The sequence below is a fragment of the Xenopus tropicalis genome, chromosome 2 (genome assembly GCF_000004195.4).
Source record: "Xenopus tropicalis strain Nigerian chromosome 2, UCB_Xtro_10.0, whole genome shotgun sequence".
NCBI lineage: Eukaryota > Metazoa > Chordata > Amphibia > Anura > Pipidae > Xenopus > Xenopus tropicalis.
In genome coordinates this window covers 30843248-30863135 of record NC_030678.2, presented here as the reverse complement: position 1 = coordinate 30863135, position 19888 = coordinate 30843248, and the positions used below count along the sequence as shown (strand labels likewise).

The following is a 19888-nucleotide window of genomic DNA, read 5'->3' as shown; positions in this document are numbered from 1 at the left end:
TAACTCATTTCCACAAATGTCTGACATTAATTTAAAAGTCTGAACTGAACATGCCCGTGCTGGAAAGTTGCAGAAACTCCGAATTTTCCGTACTGTCGCACCGAAACCTCTACTGTTTAAAATTGTCGCACAAAAAAACAGCGTAAAAAATCTGAAACCTCTGAAGTAAAATAAGGATCCTTCAGGGAACGGAAGGGAAATCTCTGCAGGTTTTAGTTGGCGAATTGTCAGATTCAGATTTTTAGCCATTTTGACGCATAGTTAATCTCAATTCAGGCCACTTCATCTGTAATTGTCAGTTTTCCTTGCATACAGACACCACTTAGTCCTCCAGCATTAGTCACATGTAACGGCTGCTGAAATAAACAGAAAAGAGGGATTGCATGCACAAACCCATATATCTGACAGAAATAGGATCCTCCAACCCCCACCCTAAGGCTAGTACAGATGTTTACAGGAAGAGGTCCCTGATCAGGGTATTGAGAGCCTTTAACTAAGATGACAAGCAAAGCAGAATCTTCCATTTTAGTCCAGAGCATATGACTGAATAAAGAATAATGAGATTCTTTGACTTCCTTTTTACTTCTAAAGCAGTGCTGTCCAACTTCTGTTGTACCGAGGGCCGGAATTTTTCCGACATACGTGGTGGAGGGCCGATAATGGAAGCCAGTTTTGACCACTCCCCTTTTTGAAACCGCACCCACTTGAAACCACACCCATGTTATCACATGACCATACCCATATTAATGGTTGTAGTACAGCAAAAACCTGCCATACTCTGCCTGCCCTACCCTGCCTGTGTGTGCGATACTCTGCCTGCCCTACCCTGCCTGTGTGTGCCATACTCTGCCTGCCCTACCCTGCCTGTGTGTGCCATACTCTGCCTTCCCTACCCTGCCTGTGTGTGCCATACTTTCACTGTGTGTGCCATTCTTGGCTGGTTTGTGCCCTACCCTGCCTGTGTGTGCCATACTCTGCGTGCCATACTCTGCCTGCCCTACCCTGCCTGTGCCATACTTTCACTGGTGTGTGCCATACTCTCTGCCTGTGTGTGCCATACTCTCTGCCTGTGTGTGCCATACTCACTGCCTGTGTGTGCCATACTCTCTGCCTGTGTGTGCCATACTCTCTGCCTGTGTGTGCCATACTCTCTGCCTGTGTGTGCCATACTCTCTGCCTGTGTGTGCCATACTCTCTGCCTGTGTGTGCCATACACTCTGCCTGTGTGTGCCATACACTCTGCCTGTGTGTGCCATACTCTGCCTGTGTGTGCCATACTCTGCCTGCCCTACCCTGCCTGTGTGTGCCATACTCTGCTTGCCCTATGATGTGTATGGCACACACAGGCAGCCTACAGTGACACAATGCTGGCACTGCTCCTACAGTCTGCACAATAACTATATATTAAAAAAACTTTTTAATTGAAGTACCACCTCAGTATATGTTCTTTTTGTAGTGTGCAGGGATTATTTGTGGGTTTCTACTGCTCCTGAGGTGTGAACAGGGGAACAATGGAGGTGATTACAGCCTGAGCCTGAGGTGTGAACACTGCAGGGGGTGAACAATGCAGAGATTAAAAGGTGTGAACAACACAGGGGATTACATATTTAAACAATACAGAGGGATTACAGCCTGAATCTGAGGTGAGAACCATGCAGGGGGGCAGTTAATCACAGTACTGATACCACTTAGAGCTTACACAAGAGTAAGCCATCAAAGCAGCCAGACAGGTGGGGGGCCACACAGAGGGGGGTCGCGGGCCGCCAGTTGGACAGCACTGTTCTAAAGGATTAAAACATTGTAAAATACTTAATAAAAGGCTAATCTTGTTTAGAACCATTAAAATATCTGTTTCTTGTAAGTGCTTCCAGTGGGACAATGTAAAGTTTTTTCCCCTAATTGGCGAGTTCACTACATGCAGTTTAGTTTTTACTTCTGATTGATTTCCAACACTTAACGGATTATTCTCAGAGCTTCTATCAGCTGCACTTTGTAGCGTGTCACATGGGGCATTATCAGCTGAATGTTTGTCTATGAAAGATGTTAGTGCAATGGAAAAATACATCTCAAAATCATAACAAAGCATTTTAATGAGCCAGCTTTTTAACATTTGCACTTACAGTCCAAAGTAGGTTTAAGTGCTACAGTTAAATACCGAACAAATAAAAATGCAAGCTTTAGTTGTTGCCTGGGAACATATTTATGCATTTCTGAAGCTAGTAGTCTGCTTTACAAAGGAGAGAAGGAAAGCAGAGGTGCATTCAAATAAATATATATGTGAAAAGTATATTTTATGCCCATAACAAAAGTGCTGGGCGGCTTTCATTGAAGCAAATACAAAATGTTCCACACCCGGCACACCAAAGTCAGAGGGAAAATAAACAGCCATGTGTAAGGTATAAGCCAAAATGTGCACTACTCACAATATGAAGCTAAATAGCTGCTAAAAGACCATCTCTATTGCACTTGGTACCAATGGCGTTTCTGGGGCTGCTGCCTCTTCTCTCATGCTCCGCGCTTACAACTTTTGCGTCAGAGCGGATCCAGAGGGGGCGCAACTCTATAGCAGAGAGCACAAGAACTAGAAAATGTGGCTCTTAAAGTTACCAGAGGTGGGTATTTGCTGCCCCTGGTAACTGGCAACTCACTTCCGCCTGAGGCAATATTCTCACTTTGCTTCATGGCAGAAGCGGCCCTGCCTGATACAATAATACATTACTGCCAAGTAATATATGCTTACTGTAACCGTATTGCTTTCGCTTGATAACAGATTCCAACAGGGTCTTTATCTTCTATAGTACAGGTAGAGGATCTGTTATGCAGAACACTTGGGACCAGAACCCTTTATTTAAACATTAAATAAACCATGGGATTGTTTGACAGCAATATGGATTCATGCAGCTTCATGTTTTATTATTACAGAGAAAAGGCAAATAATTTACAGAAGTTAGAATTATTTGCGCATAATGGAGTCTAAGGGAGACTGCCATCCGGCAATTCAGAGCCTTCTGGATAATGGGTTCCTGTAGTTCGTCCATTAGTCTGCTAGAACCTTTCTGCAGGGCAAGTTGTATGAGAGAATGATGATTGTTAGTGATAAAGCTGTACTTGCATAAAAAGCAAATCTAGACAATCTCTTATTCAAATCAGTTTTATTGATTGCACTGAGTACTAGTATACTTTAAATGAGGGATGTAATTACCTTGTGCTTTCAGTTCTTATCCTTCTGATTTATAATATCCATGTCTGAGTAACCCACAGTAGTGATTTTCAGTACATTACTAATATGACACCTACTAAAACAGGAAATTCATAGCTCAAGCAACTTGTTCCATTTATGGTGGGTTACCATCATCAAAAGGTGAGGCATCAGTTAAGATTACATCTTCTAATAGATGAACCACAAGTTCCCTTTCTGGGGTTCCCATCTGTTAAAAGACCTTGGTCCTAAGAGAAAATTGTCCCCAGGAATTCACTCTGTCTGCTCTTATTTAATCAGAAAAGTCCCCGTGTATGGCTTTCTGTATCACCCTCCCACAGTTTAGGTTGATTTAGATCAATCCTGAAGGCCAGTCATGGTGTGGAATAATTTGACTATATTGGTTAAAATACAGTCTCATTATTTGAAGTTCAGTGATGGCTTTAGGTGCAGTTATTTGCCATACCTATCAATGAATGGCAAGATATGCCCACCTAAGGTGTGTGATATTGGGCTGATCCGATTGTTTAGTCCTAGGATGATCAAATCTGCCTGATTTTCAATATAAGTATACTTAACTTATGTAACAAATTACCACTTGGGTTCTGGTCCTTTTCACGTTCAGATGTCATTGTTAAGCAGGCACAAATGGAACAAGGCAATTTCACTTGGCCTCCAATTTGCAGCTACTAATACAGCTATACGCTATCCATGTTACATATAAAATCATGAAAAGTTCTAAAATCCTAGCCACTGTTTTTCTGTGACATGGGCATTGATTAATCACTCCCCTTTCATTAAGCAGGTGTGGTTTTTCATTATAATTGTGCTGTTTCTGGCATCCCGTACTTTCTTTACTTTGAATAAATAGGACAGAGATGATGAGAAGGAATAAGATTTGCAAGATATTTCCTACTGTATCTGGCCTCTTAGCTGCGGGTAAAAATTCATACAAACTGCACACAAATTTCCACAGTAAAATGCTAAAGGGCTCTCATTTGCTAACATATGTGCTGAACTAAGTATATTTGCCAGTAGCAACCACTCGGCAGTAAGCTTGGCACAGTCTACTCAGTTGGAAATGGAAAAATGAATCAGGAGCAGAAGGAGCAGAGCAGGACCCTCTGATCTTGTTTTTATTTTGTAACTCTTGTTTATTAATACATGGCTGGAACAGTGTCTAATTCACCACTGAAGTTACGCTGTTAGTGGTCCCCTGCAATTACTCTGGAATGCTGGGAAATAATTTTGGTTAAATTATTTCTGTTTCTGTACCTTGAACATTGCACTTTTTATAGTATATGAGCCCCTTTGAGTTTTACACAGTAGGAGGGCTATGGGTACTGTTAGGAAATGCCTGGCCAAATTCAAAGACAACTGCAGCTTTGACATTGCTAAAACTACAAGCTGAGCAAGTAAAACCTTCAAGGTGGTGGGGGAAAAAGGAAAATTTTTATCTCAAAGGGGAAAGGGGATTGCCTGTGGGAAACCAAGGCCTCATGTGCCATCATCCTAAATGGTAAACCAGGGAAACCTTTCTGCTGGAGCTTAACATTATCTCAGAGCAAATGCTGATAGTCTCCCTATTAAATATGGCATCTGTTTTATCTTCAGATCCAGACACAGGGAAGACATGCCTGCTGAAGGCTATGTGGAATTTAAAGGACGGGATGAATGACACAATTCCGATACTGCTGGAAGCTGCTGAAAAAGGAGGATATCTGAAAGAGCTTGTTGATGCAGCATACACGAATGACTACTACCGAGGTGAGCACATTGTCATAAGCCAGGGATTTTACTTATAAAACATTAATTCCATTGGAAAGTAGTTTTGCGTGCAGTCATTAGTGGCAGTTGTTGGCTTGGCTGTGGTTTTTAGGGATGTAGCGAACCTCAAAAAAAGTTTGCAAACTTACGCCAAAAAGTGTGAATATTCGCGAACTTTGCGAACCCCATAGACTTCAATGGGAAGGCGAACTTTAAAACCTAGAAAAGCCATTTCTGGCCAGAAAACTGATTTTAAAGTTGTTTAAAGGGTGCCACGACCTGGACAGTGGCATGCAGGAGGGGGCAAAAATTTCTCTGAAAAATACTTTGTTGACAGAGCGTTGCGTAAAACCGCAAAGGCAGCTGGCAGACCTAGCGGAAATACGCACTATTTCGCACTATTAGCACCATGGAAATGGGATTTGCTGAAAAACGCCATGTTTGGCTTGTGCGGAGTTTTTAGGCCGAGAAAAAACACCACGCGAACCCAAATTGCGAACATACGCGAAAAGTTCGCGAACACCCGATGATCGCGCGAATTAGTTCGCCGGCAAACAGTTCGCTACATCTCTACTGGTTTTCTCTTTTGTGGGAATGCATATCTAGAAGTTACCCAATGATTTTTTTCAGATGTTCTAGATATTCTTGCAGCTATGACTAACTTACACATGCACCAATATTTCCTGATATCTGTAAACTTGCTAAGGGGTCCCAGTCTAAAGGTTGGACTTCCAGCAGGGGGAATAAGTCCAACAACCACTTGTCCTTAATATTCAGAGGCAAACATTGTCTCATGATTGAGGTGGGCAAAATTACAGTATTTCTTTTTGTTAAAACTTTATATAGACAGAAAGTGCCTATTTATTAAATGAAGCTAAATAATGGCAGATAGCTAGAACTCGTTTATTAAAGGTCTAATAGTGATGCATGGGTATAACTTGAATTCAAGCATCTTATTTATGACATGATTATTATATAAAACAGCAGCAGTGTTCCAAGAATGAGTTAAGCGCTATTTCAGATACTGAGAGAACAGCAGAATATTTTCCGTTTGCTAAAGTCATTTATTTGTTTCCATTCTATTAGTTTGTGTAATTTGCATTGATCTGGGGCTTTTAAGTGCAAGGAAGCATTTCCTTGTGTTTGTGGGATCTTGAATTTGGCAGTCAGGGCCCACGCAGTCCTGCCCAGCACTACAGCCAACTCTACACAATATAATGGATTTAGAACCCTACCACTATTATACGTCTCTGAGCTCTCTAGTTATCACTTGGGAGATCCTTATGTGTGGCATTACGCATTATATCAGTGGTTTTCTAACTGTGGGGCTGGCCTTTCTGTGTGTGGGGGGGGGGCTCAGTCTGTAGGTCAGTTAGGGTGAATGAAGATTTGCTGATTTGAAAGCCCAGCAGAACTCCCCAGCTAGCCATATGTATATAATGCTTTATCTTGCTCATGAACTAATTATATTTCATTATATATATTATATTTATGCTTCTCAGTTTTCCTATAATGAACTGCTTTACATTGTGCATAAACCATCTACTTGTAGGAACTTTACATGAATTGCTTTATGTTGCACAGATACCTGTATGAGCCAGATATTTGAACGAACAATATTATTCCCACAAACATTTGCATCATTATTGTGATGTGCTCATATAACAGGCGCCAGTATTGGCATGTTTCCTGCCTAGATTAAGTTTAATATTTTTCCTAACATAACATACCATAACATTTAATGCTATTCACCTCAAATATTGATGGGTCTGCTTTGCACAGTTCTCTCAAAGAGATTTGGTACGAATCAGGGACACGTCTGAAACATCCAGCTAGCAGGGCTGAACTAATTCCAATTTATGTTAAATGCAATCAGTGCTGCCCTGTATGAATTTCCAAGTGGTCTAGTCACCCTAACTTAGTGTTCAGAACCTGACAGTCCAATTTTTACCCAGACTGTCAAGTTCAGAACTGCCTGCCCAGATATCAGAAGACTAAAAACTGGACAGGAATCTTCTCTGACTGATGCTTAATTTGGCCAATCACAGGCTGTCGTGCAAAAGCCCTGTACTCTAAATGTCACCCCTAATGTCATCAACACCACCTCTGCTATCTCCTGCTCCACCCCCTGCCCTCCAAGGTTGAGAGGTGACAACCCCATTTGTACTACTATGTTTTTGATCTCTGCATGGGAAATCCGGCGACCCACCATTTGTTTTCTTGTTCATGTTGTAAGACAATAAATTGGTAATTGTGTTTCACCACAACAAGGTTGTCTGGTCTGAGTTAGAAGAACACTTTTACTCATGGACATGATAGGCCTCTTCAGTTTGAGACTTCCAAGACACCCCTGCATTAGAGTTTTATATATATATAGACATAAATGTCCAGATTGCTGGGAAGTATGGTAGAAAATGACCAAACTGCCTCATCAAATCTTAGTTCTAAGGTGAACACCACACATTAAAGTTTCATGCCCCTGTGTAGCTGCAAGTGACTATTGACAGAAGCATTTTGTGCATAAATAATGTATACATTTATCTAGATGGTCTCTCCTTGGCTGCTAATATACAGGCCCCGGTAGCAACAAAACAGCAAGTCAGTAGAAGTAATTAAGAGAAACATTAGACAAGACTGCTGATTCACAGAAAAGCCTGATACCAAGAGACTGATACTGTTACGTCCAATACTCTTCCTCCTCAGGCTGAACATGCAGTTCTTGGTACAGAAATCTTGTAAAATATTCTTGATGCCTCAGATTTGAATGTGAAGCAATCAGTGTCAGACTGGCCCACCAGGATACCAGGAAAAATCCCGGTGGGCCCAGGGGTCAGTGGGCCCTTCTGCTCCTGGCCTGTTTCGTGGTCATTCCCTATTTCAGAATGGGAAGAAAGAGGAGAAATAGAGGGAAAAATAGATCCTAGCATGTAAATAAAAGAGACAATGAGAATAAAGAGGTTGGGTGAGGAAAGGAGGAAAATAGTTTGGAGAGGGGGCCTAGGGTTCAAGGTTTTCTGGTGGCCCCTGGGGTCCCAGTCCGACACTGGAAGCAATACGAACACCACAGATTAGAAAATGGGGGGCCTGGGAAATACAGAGAATTTGCCGTCCCAAAATTATGTATATTAAAAACATGTACATTATTACCCCATGTGGCCCCTGCGATTCTGAAAAAATGCCTCCTCTACCTTAATAAATAATTACATGTGTGCCTTAGGTATTGTTTGCCTCTATACTAAGGTTACATAAATACTTTATCTGGGAATACCAGCCCACATGCCTCTCTTTTAACTCTTTAGTAATTACATTGGCAGTAAGATGAATAAAGTTTAGTACACTGACCCACATCAGTATCAGAATAGTAACTGTCAAACAGTGTCTCTCAGGAATGTCAATGTTGTTAACCATACAGTGATGGAAACTTAGTGTAAGTGGCCAGAGGAAGTTGTGTCAATGTTGTAACAGAAGGAAGTATTTCTTTCTACACTAAAGTTTTATAAATAGGAACATATGGAAAAACCTGCTCAGTTTTCTTACTTTGGGACTCAGACAGGGCAGTTACATTTACAGCCTCAGTGCTTTAGCCAGGTGGCAATATTGATATTTTGATAAAAAAAAAAGTGGCTATATAAACTGCCTCTCACACAGGTAGATGGTATATGGAGTTCTGGATTAGATACAGGGTAGGAATTATTTCATATTCCTCTAGCTCTGTAATTCTGCATTTCTATGAAATCAATATGTATTGGAAAATAGTGACCTAAACTACCATCTAAGGGAGATATTTCCTTATTCACTGCCAAAATATCTGGTCTTAGGGCCGTGACACACGGCAGATTAGTTGCGCTGTGACAAATCTCCCTTGTCGCGGGCGACTAGTCTCCCCGCAATGCCATCCCACCGGCTAAAATGTAAATCGCCGGTGGGATGGCATACGCGTTGCCGAAGTCGCCGAAGTTTCCTCTCAAGGCACCGCGTATACCATCCCACCGGCGATTTACATTCTAGCTGGTGGGATGGCATTGCGGGGAGATTAGTCACCTGCGACAACTGAGATTTGTCAAGACCCTTAGGTTTACTTTAATAAGGAATTTTAGAAAACCAAAAAAGATTAAAGCAGTGTCAGAAATGGTGCAGTCAAATCTCCAGCTATAGATATGAAAAAGATTGATAGGTTTGCTGGCTGCACCTTGTAGGAATGTTAATGCTCTGTGTGGGTGTTTTATGTTCCTGTACAATGATTTTTCTTATAATGTGTTCTAGTCTGAATACATTCTAGTCTATATATATAGTGCACAAAGTAACCCTATTGTAAAATACAAGAATATTATAAGTCAATGAGGCATTTCATGGCCATATTAAAGCATAAGGCCAAAGGCCGAGTATTTTACAACAGGGGTACTTTATTTATTATAATACACAAGTTTCGGTAAAGCTGGCCATACACGTGGCGATCCGACGATGTTTCGTACGACCATCGGTCGCACGAAACATCGTCAGATCCGCCACACACCATTCAGGGCTGAATCGGCAGGTAAGGAGGTAGAAACAATAGGATTTCTACCTCCTTCTGCCGATTCAGCTCTGAAGGGAGAATTTTGGTCAGGCGCCTTCTATGGCGCCCGATCACAATTTACTAACCTGGCCGATCGACGAGCCGACCGATTTCAGCAGCTTCCTGCGACATCGATCGGCTCGCTGACATACCATACACGCACCGATTATCGTACGAAACGAGGTTTCGTACGATAATATCGGTGCGTGTATGGCCACCTTAAGTCATGTGACAGTAATTACATCACTAAGTATCAATTATTACTGTAGGTGGGAAGTGTGGGATCTACAACAAGGTGAAGCCACTGCTCCTTTATAAACTATAGCAAACAAGGGAAAGTTGGGCTCACCATTAGATTTTAAACCATTACGTGGGGGAGCAATGAGGCTGTGACCACAAAATTCATACAGACAGCAACAAGAGATCCTCTGCACTCACCCATTATCAATATATACAGGACATTAAGACATTCTGTGCATTAAGCTACTAAGAAATGCCATTACCTTTAAGCAAAACAGGGGTTGTTTGCCCATATATTACAATATACTTCAAGCTGGCCAACTATGTCAGTCATCCCTGGTCTGGCCAGTCCTATACTCATTTTCATCATTAAGAATTGTACTGCTTCATTATACATTTAACAAAGGGACTGAGTTTTACCTGCAACTAACTTGCTTTTCAAATGGTTGCTCTTTTATTGGCTTTAATTGGACACCACTAAGCGCCGTTTATAAGGATATAATTTACAGGATATTTATGGCTCTTGTTTAATATAAATGTATATGTGTGTGTATATATATATATATATTTATTTATTACAAAGTACAAAGTACAAGTCAAGATTCTAATTTGTTGATTGAACCTGTGCTTCTCCCCTCCCACAGGCCAGACTGCGCTTCACATTGCCATAGAGAAGAGAAATATGCATTTGGTGCAGCTTCTGATAAAAAGCGGCGCTGACTTACGTGCAATGGCTGAAGGAGACTTTTTTCAGAAGAAGAAGAAGGGAATTAGTTTTTATTTTGGTATGTTAACTTTAAACACTGCTTCCTTTTCATAAGTCCTGTGAGTGCGGAACCCTTCATTGCCGTATTAGCTCTCTGTTTGGACTTGCACCCAGACTCCTGTGGTTTCATTGATGTGAGTGCCAGCTATTTTTGGCCATTTTATATATATATATAACATAATAAGGAGAGGGCACACACCACCAAAACAAAAGCTGCCTGGGTGTCGGGTAAGGTAGCCACCATGTAAAGAAACAAAGGACTCAGCACTCACAGGATTTGCAGAAAAAATAAAAAAAATCTTTAATGTGCAAAATCGAAAAGATTTTGCACATTAAAGAATTTTTTACATTTTTTTTATATATATAGTGCTACAAATGTTTGGAAAGTGTAATGACTTGCAAAGGCTCCAGAAACATGCACACAGCTAGGGAAATACTAGCAAGTGGGTCCGTGCTTTCTATACCACAGCACAGCCTAGTGGCCAATAATAGAATAAAAAAACACCTTTCATCCTGACTTTTAGGAACATGCTGTACCTTTGCTAGCAGAAGCAAAATGGCATCCTCCTGTCTTAGGTATACATTTAAATATAGAGAATCTTTTAATCATCCTAAATAGCAACAATAGTAAAATTCTGTATGGTTTATGAAATAATCACGGTCATTGTCACCCCCCTCTCAGCAAAGTGTCTCCCAATGTGCAGGCTTTGTAAGGCAGCTCAAATTCATCATGTAACTCCAACACAAACACAGTTATTTTTGTATTTTTTTTAGTTTTCCAGACAGAGAATTTTTAAATATTTATATTTAGAAACTCTACTTATTTCAATAACTTACAGGATTTTGTTTCCATGAAAGTTTCCCTTCAAGCAATCTACTCACTAACAATCTACTTATCATTTTATTATTATAACAGCCCCCTGCTCCTGCACAATAGTGGATAATCAGGATTTATGCAGTGCTGGTTTAGTTTTTTTTTTTAATTTTGGTTATTGCATTATTATGAACTGATTATCAGACAGAAACATAAAATGATGGTGTTATAAAGCAGAGTATTTAGTTACAGACAGTTGCTTATGGTTTTTATTTCTTACTCTTAAAATATTCTTCTACAGGAGAGCTCCCTCTCTCTCTGGCTGCCTGCACAAACCAACTCAACATTGTGAATTACCTTCTGGACAAAAAGGCTGACCTTGCTGCCCGGGATAGCCATGGGAACACCGTCCTGCACGCTTTGGTCTTTGTGTCCGATAATACAGAGGAAAATACTGAAATTGTTACCAAAATGTATGATGAGATCTTAAAGAAATCAGTGAAAACTGATCCGACACTTAAAATTGAAGAAATTACCAATTGGGAGGGCCTAACGCCTCTGAAACTGGCAGCAAAAACTGGTAAAATTGAGGTATGTACATACAAACCTATGTAATGAATCCCCTTCCTTTAACAAAAAAAGTTGGGGGTTTTAAAGGGTCTGACACCAGAAAGCGTAAAACAATGTATTAATTTATCATCAAAATCATCATCATTTATTGTATTTAGTAATCAACTGCATCTTATAAAGGAGCTAGACAATAATAGGCATCACTAAGCCACCAAATGACTCTTTGGGCTTTGCTACCCATCTGAAAGTTCAGTTATGAAGTTGTGATAAATGGATCAAACGTTTCAGAATATTTTGATTTTTTTTTCTATTTCTGCCCATGTAAGGGGAAAAAAGGGCTCAAAACAAGCTCCTCAAAAATCACATAGCCCTGTCAATTATTACATCTCCCCACTGGTTACTTGGTAGGACTGGAGGAGTCTTTCTCTGAGAAAATATTGTGACCTACGCTTTTTAAAGAGGACCCTAACAAATAATTCCAAATTCTTTTTGAATGTGCTAGTTAGGCAAAATAAACTTTACTTACACTATATAAATGATTTAAAATCTTGACATTCAGTCTTGAAATTTATGTTTATAAAAGTCAGCGGCAGAAAAATTTACCAGGAAATAAAGTTAGAGCAGAAATGTACATTAAAGAATATTATTCACATGTTTTGCAGTTACACTTTTGTAGAGACGAGATGCAAAAATAGTTTTTCTTAGACATGCTTTGGAAAACCAAACTTTGCTTGAAAATTATTCCAGTATATACCCAGTAGTCAGTAGTTGTAGTCCCTTTTGGTTGCCATGATTTGAAAGCAAGTTTACTTTAAAAAGGCAAATGAGAGACAGGAGTAGTTACCAACTGGAGTACTTTCACTGGGGAAAAGTGTCAGTGCTACTGCTCCTCTTCTACCAAACAAAATGACCAGCACCATGTGATGGTGGTTACATAGTTACATAGTTACATAGGGTTGAAAAAAGACCAGAGTCCATCAAGTTCAACCCATCCAAGTAAACCCAGCACACACAACCCACACCTACCAACCTATGCACTCACTCATATAAACCATATATACCAACATCAATACTAACTGTAGATATTAGTATCACAATAGCCTTGGATATTCTGATTGTTCAAGAACTCATCCAGGCCCCTCTTAAAGGCATTAACAGAATCTGCCATTACAACATCACTAGGAAGGGCATTCCCCAACCTCACTGCCCTCACCGTGAAAAACCACCTACGCTGCTTCAAATGGAAGCTCCTTTCCTCTAATCTATAGGGGTGACCTCTGGTGCGTTGATCATTTTTATGGGAAAAAAGAACATCCCCCAACTGCCTCTAATCCCCTCTAATGTACTTGTACAGAGTAATCATGTCCCCTCGCAAGCGCCTCTTTTCCAGAGAAAACAACCCCAACCTCGACAGTCTCACCTCATAGTTTAAATCTTCCATCCCCTTAACCAGTTTAGTTGCAGTCTCTGCACTTTCTCCAGCTCATTAATATCCTTCTTAAGGACTGGAGCCCAAAACTGCACCACATGGTTGCTAAATAAAAGTTCTTCTTGAACTCCTGATATTGCTTAAAGGGGTTGTTCACCTTTGAGTTAACTGTTAATATGATGTATTAGATCTCATATTATGAGATTAATATACTCAGTCAACTTGCAATTGGTCTTCATTTTTCATTGGTAGTTTTTTAATTATTTCAATTTTTGTTTTCAGCTCTCCAGCTTGCAGTTTCAGGGGCTATCTGGTTGCTAGGGTCCAAATTACCTTAGCAACCAGGGAGTGGTATGAATGTGAGATTGGTACATGAATAGGAGAGGGCCTGAATAGAAAAATAAGTTATAAAAAGTAACAATAACATTGTAGCCTCACAGAGCAATAGTTTTCTGGCTGCTGGGGTCAGTGACCCCCATTTGAGAGCTACAAAGAGTTAGAAGAAGAAGGCAAATCATTAAAAAATTATAAAAAAATAAATAAACAATGAAGACAATTAGAAAGTTGCTTAGAATTGGCCAATCTATAACATACCAAAAGTTAATGTAAAGGTGAACCACCCCATTAAAGGAAATCTATACCCCCAAAATAAATGCTTAACCAACAGATAGTTATCATATAAAGTAGCTGATTAAAGTATCGTACCAAACTGGAATATATATATCAGTAAATATTGCTGTTTTACATCTATTCCCTTGAGCCACCATTTAGTGATGGGCTGGGTGCTCCCTCAGAGATCAGCTGACAGGAAATAATGCAGCTTTAGGGCTCTGGCACACGGGGAGATTAGTTGCCCGCGACAAATCTCCCTGTTTGCGGGCGACTAATCTCCCCGAAATGCCATCCCACTGGTGAAAATGTAAATCGCCGGTGGGATGGCATATGCGGCGCCGCGATTTCCCCGAAATCGCATAAGTTTCCTCTCAAGGCAATACCCCACATTTTCGCTGGTGGGATGGCACTTCGGGGAGATTAGTCGCGGGCGACTAATCTCCCTGTGTGCCAGAGCCCTTAACTGTAACAGGAAGAAATGTGGGAGTAAAAGACAGAACTTTGCCCATTAATTGGCTGATTGTTTGGGTGTATAGTTTTCTTTTAATTAATTAGGATTTTGATGGCTACTATATCCTTGATGTTTTGCTCTCATGTAGTTGTTCAAACACATCCTTCGTCGGGAGGTGACTGAGCCAGAATACAAGCACTTGTCTCGAAAGTTTACAGAATGGACTTATGGCCCCGTGCACACGTCACTTTATGACCTTTCATCTGTGGACACTCATGAAGCCGATTCGGTCTTGGAAACCATTGTTTTCAAAAGCAATGCCAGTGTAAGTCTGACCTCTGTGTGCAGATACTGCAAAAATGTTATTAGAACAACAAATGTAAAAGATGTATAAATATATATATATATATGTAGCAAGGGGTTCTGACACTTGTACACTGCAGTTGTGGAATTTTTACCAAAATGCCTCAGAAACAAGAAACAAGGCTGGTACTAGAAAAACCTGACCAAATAACAAAAAGTGCTGCAGTTTGCTTTATTCAAAAACATCTCAAACATAGACAGCCTGACGCGTTTCGCGCCAAAAGGGGGCACTTAATTATAGGTACCATACGGTACCAGGTTTACCATAGCCATTCTCACTGAAATGTATTTGGGTTGTGTATTGTAATGCAGTGGAATGTAGGGAAGCTTCTCTGCACTTTTTGGTTGATAGTGTACATTATTAAACCTCAAGCACCATGAGAAATTCATAACTTATAACTTAAACCCACATATTTTATTTTCTGGCCCTGGGTGGGTGGAAGTTGAAGGTGCTAGTGCTACAATGTTGGGAGGTTGCAATGAAATGATAATAAGAAAAAAATGAATGTGTAAAGGGTCCCTGTGTTTTTCCAGACTCCTGTGCAGATGCAACAGCTGCATAAGTTATATGCCCCCTGCGCCCTACTCCATTTATACTGAGCTGCTACATACAGTATCTTAGACCTTGGTAAAAATATTAATGCACATAACAGAGCCTAATAAATTCAGTAACTAATGCTTGCTTAACATGTCATATTACAAGTCGAAGTCTGTCATCTCCCCCTAAGCTCTTGAACATCAGGTGCTACTCTGTGGTACACAACATTTATTGTATATCTCAATCTTGAGGCATCAAATGGGTAATGTAATAAAAATGACAAAAGTGTAACAAAGTCTTAAAACCCATAGCTACCAACCATGTTTGTTTTTAAACAAGTGTTTGCTAAATGCTGCCTGGTTATTGGTTGTTATTGGTTATTGGACCTGGAGCAAACTTTCATTTATATACCCTCAATGACTTGATCAATGCAATGGTCAACTGATGTGGCTCATTAGTACAATGTAGTGTTCTTGATTTGACTGGCAAGTATACTGTATGTGTTGGCAAATTTATCTTTTGTAATGTCTTGAAAAGGCTTAGTGTGAAAGGCTTCCAAGTGGCAGCTAAGCACTTTCTAGTTAGTGTTGACAGGGTAATATTGGCAGCTTAGTTCAGTATGGATTGCCTCAATTGACACTCTCTACTGTATCGACAGCCATATTTAGGTTCTTGCTAAGCACTTGGTAACTTAGCATAGCCTCAGGGATACGATACATGGGCAGTTAAACATTAGATACCCATTACAAATAAAATTCTATTGGCATGAATAGGAAGTTCTGCAAACCACCCACAATTAAGGCCAATAGCTTGTAAAGGACCCCAGCCTGCTCAAGAGATTAACAGAGCTCTTGCTATAATCAAATTTTTTAAATTAAATTGAGCCTCCGAACATAAAGTATGGTGGGACTGGCTGCACAGATCTGTCTGAAATTGTTATTGGCAAATGACAAGCATGCATGTAATAGCCCACCATTCTGAATACATTACCAATAGCGATGAGCAAATTTTTTTGTCAGGCATGGATTTGTGGTAATTTCCCCTTTTCGTCATTGGCAGATTGTTTTGTAAAACGGGTGCAAAAATTTTAATTCAGCATTTCTCAAATTTTTGCAAAGTTTCGTGAATTTTATGATGAAGCAAAATGGGACAGATGAATTCATCACTAATTACTAATACTTTCCCTGTATCTTTCCTGCAGAATCGGCATAACATGGTTGTACTGGAGCCAATAAACACTTTGCTGGAGGAAAAATGGGAAAATTTTGCTGGAAAAATATTTTATATCAAGTTTCTCTTATACATTTTATACATGATAATATTCACAGTGACTGCTTACCATAGGCCGCTGCAAGGACAAGTAAGTAAAGGCCAGAGGGAGGGTATATTAAAAGGGGATATATTTATTATTTTTGCTTTCTGTAGCTGTTTTTTAATACTGTGTGTAACAGGCCCGGACTGACAATGTGGATTCTGGCAAATGCCAGAGGGGCTGCTGTAAGTTGCCATAGACACTCACTATTTATTGGGCTGGTGGGGGGGCTGTTTGGCCTCTGTGTACTTGAAATGCCAGGGCCTATTTTGAATCCCAGTCCAGACCTGATACGTACATAAGATATTGTGTGAGTGGATCTCATTTCTTTGCACAGATGTATTTGCAATACTGTTGCTCATCCAACGACTCTAAAGAAAGTGCCCACTAGTGGAGAGTTTAACAAGAAAATACCTTTCAGATTATGGTTCTCTACCGTTAATTTATTCAGCAAGAAAAACCAGTCATAATTTCTATTGTTTTCAACATCAACATAAAAAAACAAAGCTTACTGAGCGCACAAAACATTTTTTGTGTCATGTAGGTTACACTGCACAACATATTTCAGATTTTTCCTTAAAGTAAGGCAAAATATTTCAGCATCTAAAGCTAAAGATAGCTTTACCCATTGATCAGCATGTCCCTTATTGTCTGCAATATCAAACTGCAATTAAATAATGCCCAGAAACAATTTGTTTTCTGCTTGAGCCTCATGGGTTTGATAGTAGAGTGTATTTGATTCAGTGTTGGGAACAATGCATTGCACTTGTGACTGATTTTGTTTCCTTCGCAGCCACCTTTTCCCTTGGAAGGGACAGCTAAAGGCAACCTGCGCGTCATTGGAGAAATTATCATGATGTTTGGAGCGATTTATATCCTTATATGTCAGGTACTGAAATCATTGCAATCATTATGTTATCACATGAGTAATGAAGCATAATAAGCACATCTCGTTTTTTTATTTTTTTCTCAATGCAGATTATTTACTTCTGGAAACGGCGCCCTTCCCTGCAGATTTTAATGATGGACGGTTACTTTGAGATACTCTTGTAAGTTTTTGCCTATTTATTAGCAAGCATTTAAAAACAAAATTATAGGTGTAATTCCTGCAATAACCAGCAAGACCTATATTTACCTCCCCAGTTTTCTCCAAGCGCTTATATTACTGTGCAGCGGTGCCACTTACCTGGCGGGAAGCGAAGTGTACGTGGCGCTGATGGTTTTCTCATTGGTGATTGGCTGGGTGGATATGCTGTACTATACCCGTGGTTTTCAGCAGACAGGAATCTACAGCGTCATGATCCAGAAGGTCAGAAACAGCATAGATCTTATTCCTATAAACAAGATCAACATAGATTTTATTCCTGTAAACCAGTGATCCCCCAACCAGTGGCTTGTGAGCAACATTTTGCTCACCACTCCCCCCTTTTGATGTTGCTCCCAGCGGCCTCAAAGCAGGAGCCCATTTTTACATTTCTGGCTTGGAGACAAGTTTTGGAAGCACAGAGACACAGTGTTACCCCAAGCAGAGCCTCCTGCAGGCCAGCAGTCCACATGGGCTACCAAATAGCCAATCACAGCCCTTATTTAGCATCCTTAAGGAACCTTTTTCATGCTTGTGTGGCTCACCAACATTTTACATCTAAGTGTCATTCACAAATAAAAAAGTAAAAAACAGTATAACAAAGACATGTATCTTGCTTGGCTCCCTAGGGCAGGGCTGCAATTTGTAAGGATCTATCTATTTTTCCCCTGATACTCCTATCAGTTGGCTTAGAAGAAATGCTAGTCTGTTACCCATGTGCATTCTTGTATACTGTAACATCCAAAAAATTGATACTCTCGCTGTTATATTTTATCTGTAGTTTAACTGGACTATCCAACTAATTGATGGCCAGAGATTGGCCCGTTTGAATCTACACATTTAAGAGAACATTGGATAATTGCATAATGGTCTGATGACCATTTTGAAACCATTATGAACCATGATGAAACGTCGGATTCTTTTAAAACAATATGTCTAAATAAACATATGATGGTTTTTTTTAAAGGGTGTGCCGGCCACTGAGCATTTTTTGTTTTATATATATATATATATATATATATGTTGGTAGATATGAGGTGATTTCCATGTACAGAACAGAAATCATTATACTTTGCCCATTTCTCTTTTTCGGTTTAGTACTGCATGTTACTCACAGCACGTTGCTTTCCTGTGTTTAGACAATCCTGCGGGACATGCTGCGCTTCCTCTTTGTCTACCTGGTCTTCCTCTTTGGCTTTGCAGCAGGTAATGAACTGATTCTACTGCGGTCTCTCCCAGACTCTCTTGTAGTTCTGGTGGGGAGGAGGGGGGGGAGTTGACTTAAAGGGATAGTTCACCTTTGGGCTAACTTTATATATAATTTCCTTTTTTTTTCATTTTAGCTACTTTAGCTACTTCTTCTTCTATACTTCTTCTTCTGTTATATTGTTATTGTTACTTGTTGTTATTTATTTAACTCTGTTTAGGAGCTGGATTACTACTTGGTACAGGTGGGCCTCCCTGTATGATGGAGGAAAGGAATTCCATGTTGAATTCACATACACACTGGGGCGTATTTATTAACATTGGAGACAAACATTACTGCTGATGTTGCCCATAGCAACCAATCAGATTTTTGCTTTGTTTCTTAACTTGTAGGTGACTGTTCAAATCTAATTGCTGATTGGTTACTATGGGCAACATCACCGGTAGTGTTTGTCTCCAGTGGTAATAAATAGTGATGAGCGAATCTGCCCCATTTCGCTTTGGCGTAAAATTAGCTAAGCAACAAGCAAACTTTTTTTTGGCCGTACGCATTATAAATTGGCTGTAATAATTGAAAAACAATATCTCAGAGTATCCTTATTTTTTTTTTCAAATGATTTTTATAGGATAAAACATTCATTATAAATTGGTTATACATATTTCTGTAAAGACAATGTAAGATATGTATATAGTATTATATACTGGGTTGTAACTCTAATTTTTATTTCAGTAGTGATGTATTTAATAGGGCATACAGTATGTTCTGAGTAAGATAAGCATAGGAGTCATTATGAAACAAAGGCTGAGAAATGGTAGTTATGGTGATTAGTGACATAAAGTTTTTTGTAAATGTTATTGAAAAACAAGCAAAGTGGGCTTCTGAACCTCTCTGGGGAACCCAAAAAGCAGCAAATAACACAGAAATCTGTCAGAAGGCTTATAACAATAGGATGCCTAAGGATCAAGTAAAGTCTGTATGTGT

At 39.8% G+C, this 19888-nt stretch overlaps 2 protein-coding genes across 2 annotated transcripts in view; both read left to right on the top strand.

Annotated features, from left to right (window-relative positions):
• The window catches only part of ubb (ubiquitin B), a 198403-nt gene that overhangs the window by 72101 nt on the left and 106414 nt on the right, over positions 1 to 19888 (top strand). The gene's annotated exons all lie outside the window — the stretch shown is intronic.
• Positions 1 to 19888, top strand: part of trpv2 (transient receptor potential cation channel, subfamily V, member 2) — a 40459-nt gene that overhangs the window by 13656 nt on the left and 6915 nt on the right. The window contains exons 6-14 of the mRNA XM_002938256.3: positions 4814 to 4966; positions 10406 to 10546; positions 11643 to 11932; positions 14552 to 14728; positions 16506 to 16664; positions 17410 to 17505; positions 17595 to 17665; positions 17760 to 17925; positions 18840 to 18906. Of these exons, the coding sequence (XP_002938302.3) occupies positions 4814 to 4966; positions 10406 to 10546; positions 11643 to 11932; positions 14552 to 14728; positions 16506 to 16664; positions 17410 to 17505; positions 17595 to 17665; positions 17760 to 17925; positions 18840 to 18906 (1320 nt within the window). The remainder of the gene's footprint in view (positions 1 to 4813; positions 4967 to 10405; positions 10547 to 11642; positions 11933 to 14551; positions 14729 to 16505; positions 16665 to 17409; positions 17506 to 17594; positions 17666 to 17759; positions 17926 to 18839; positions 18907 to 19888) is intronic.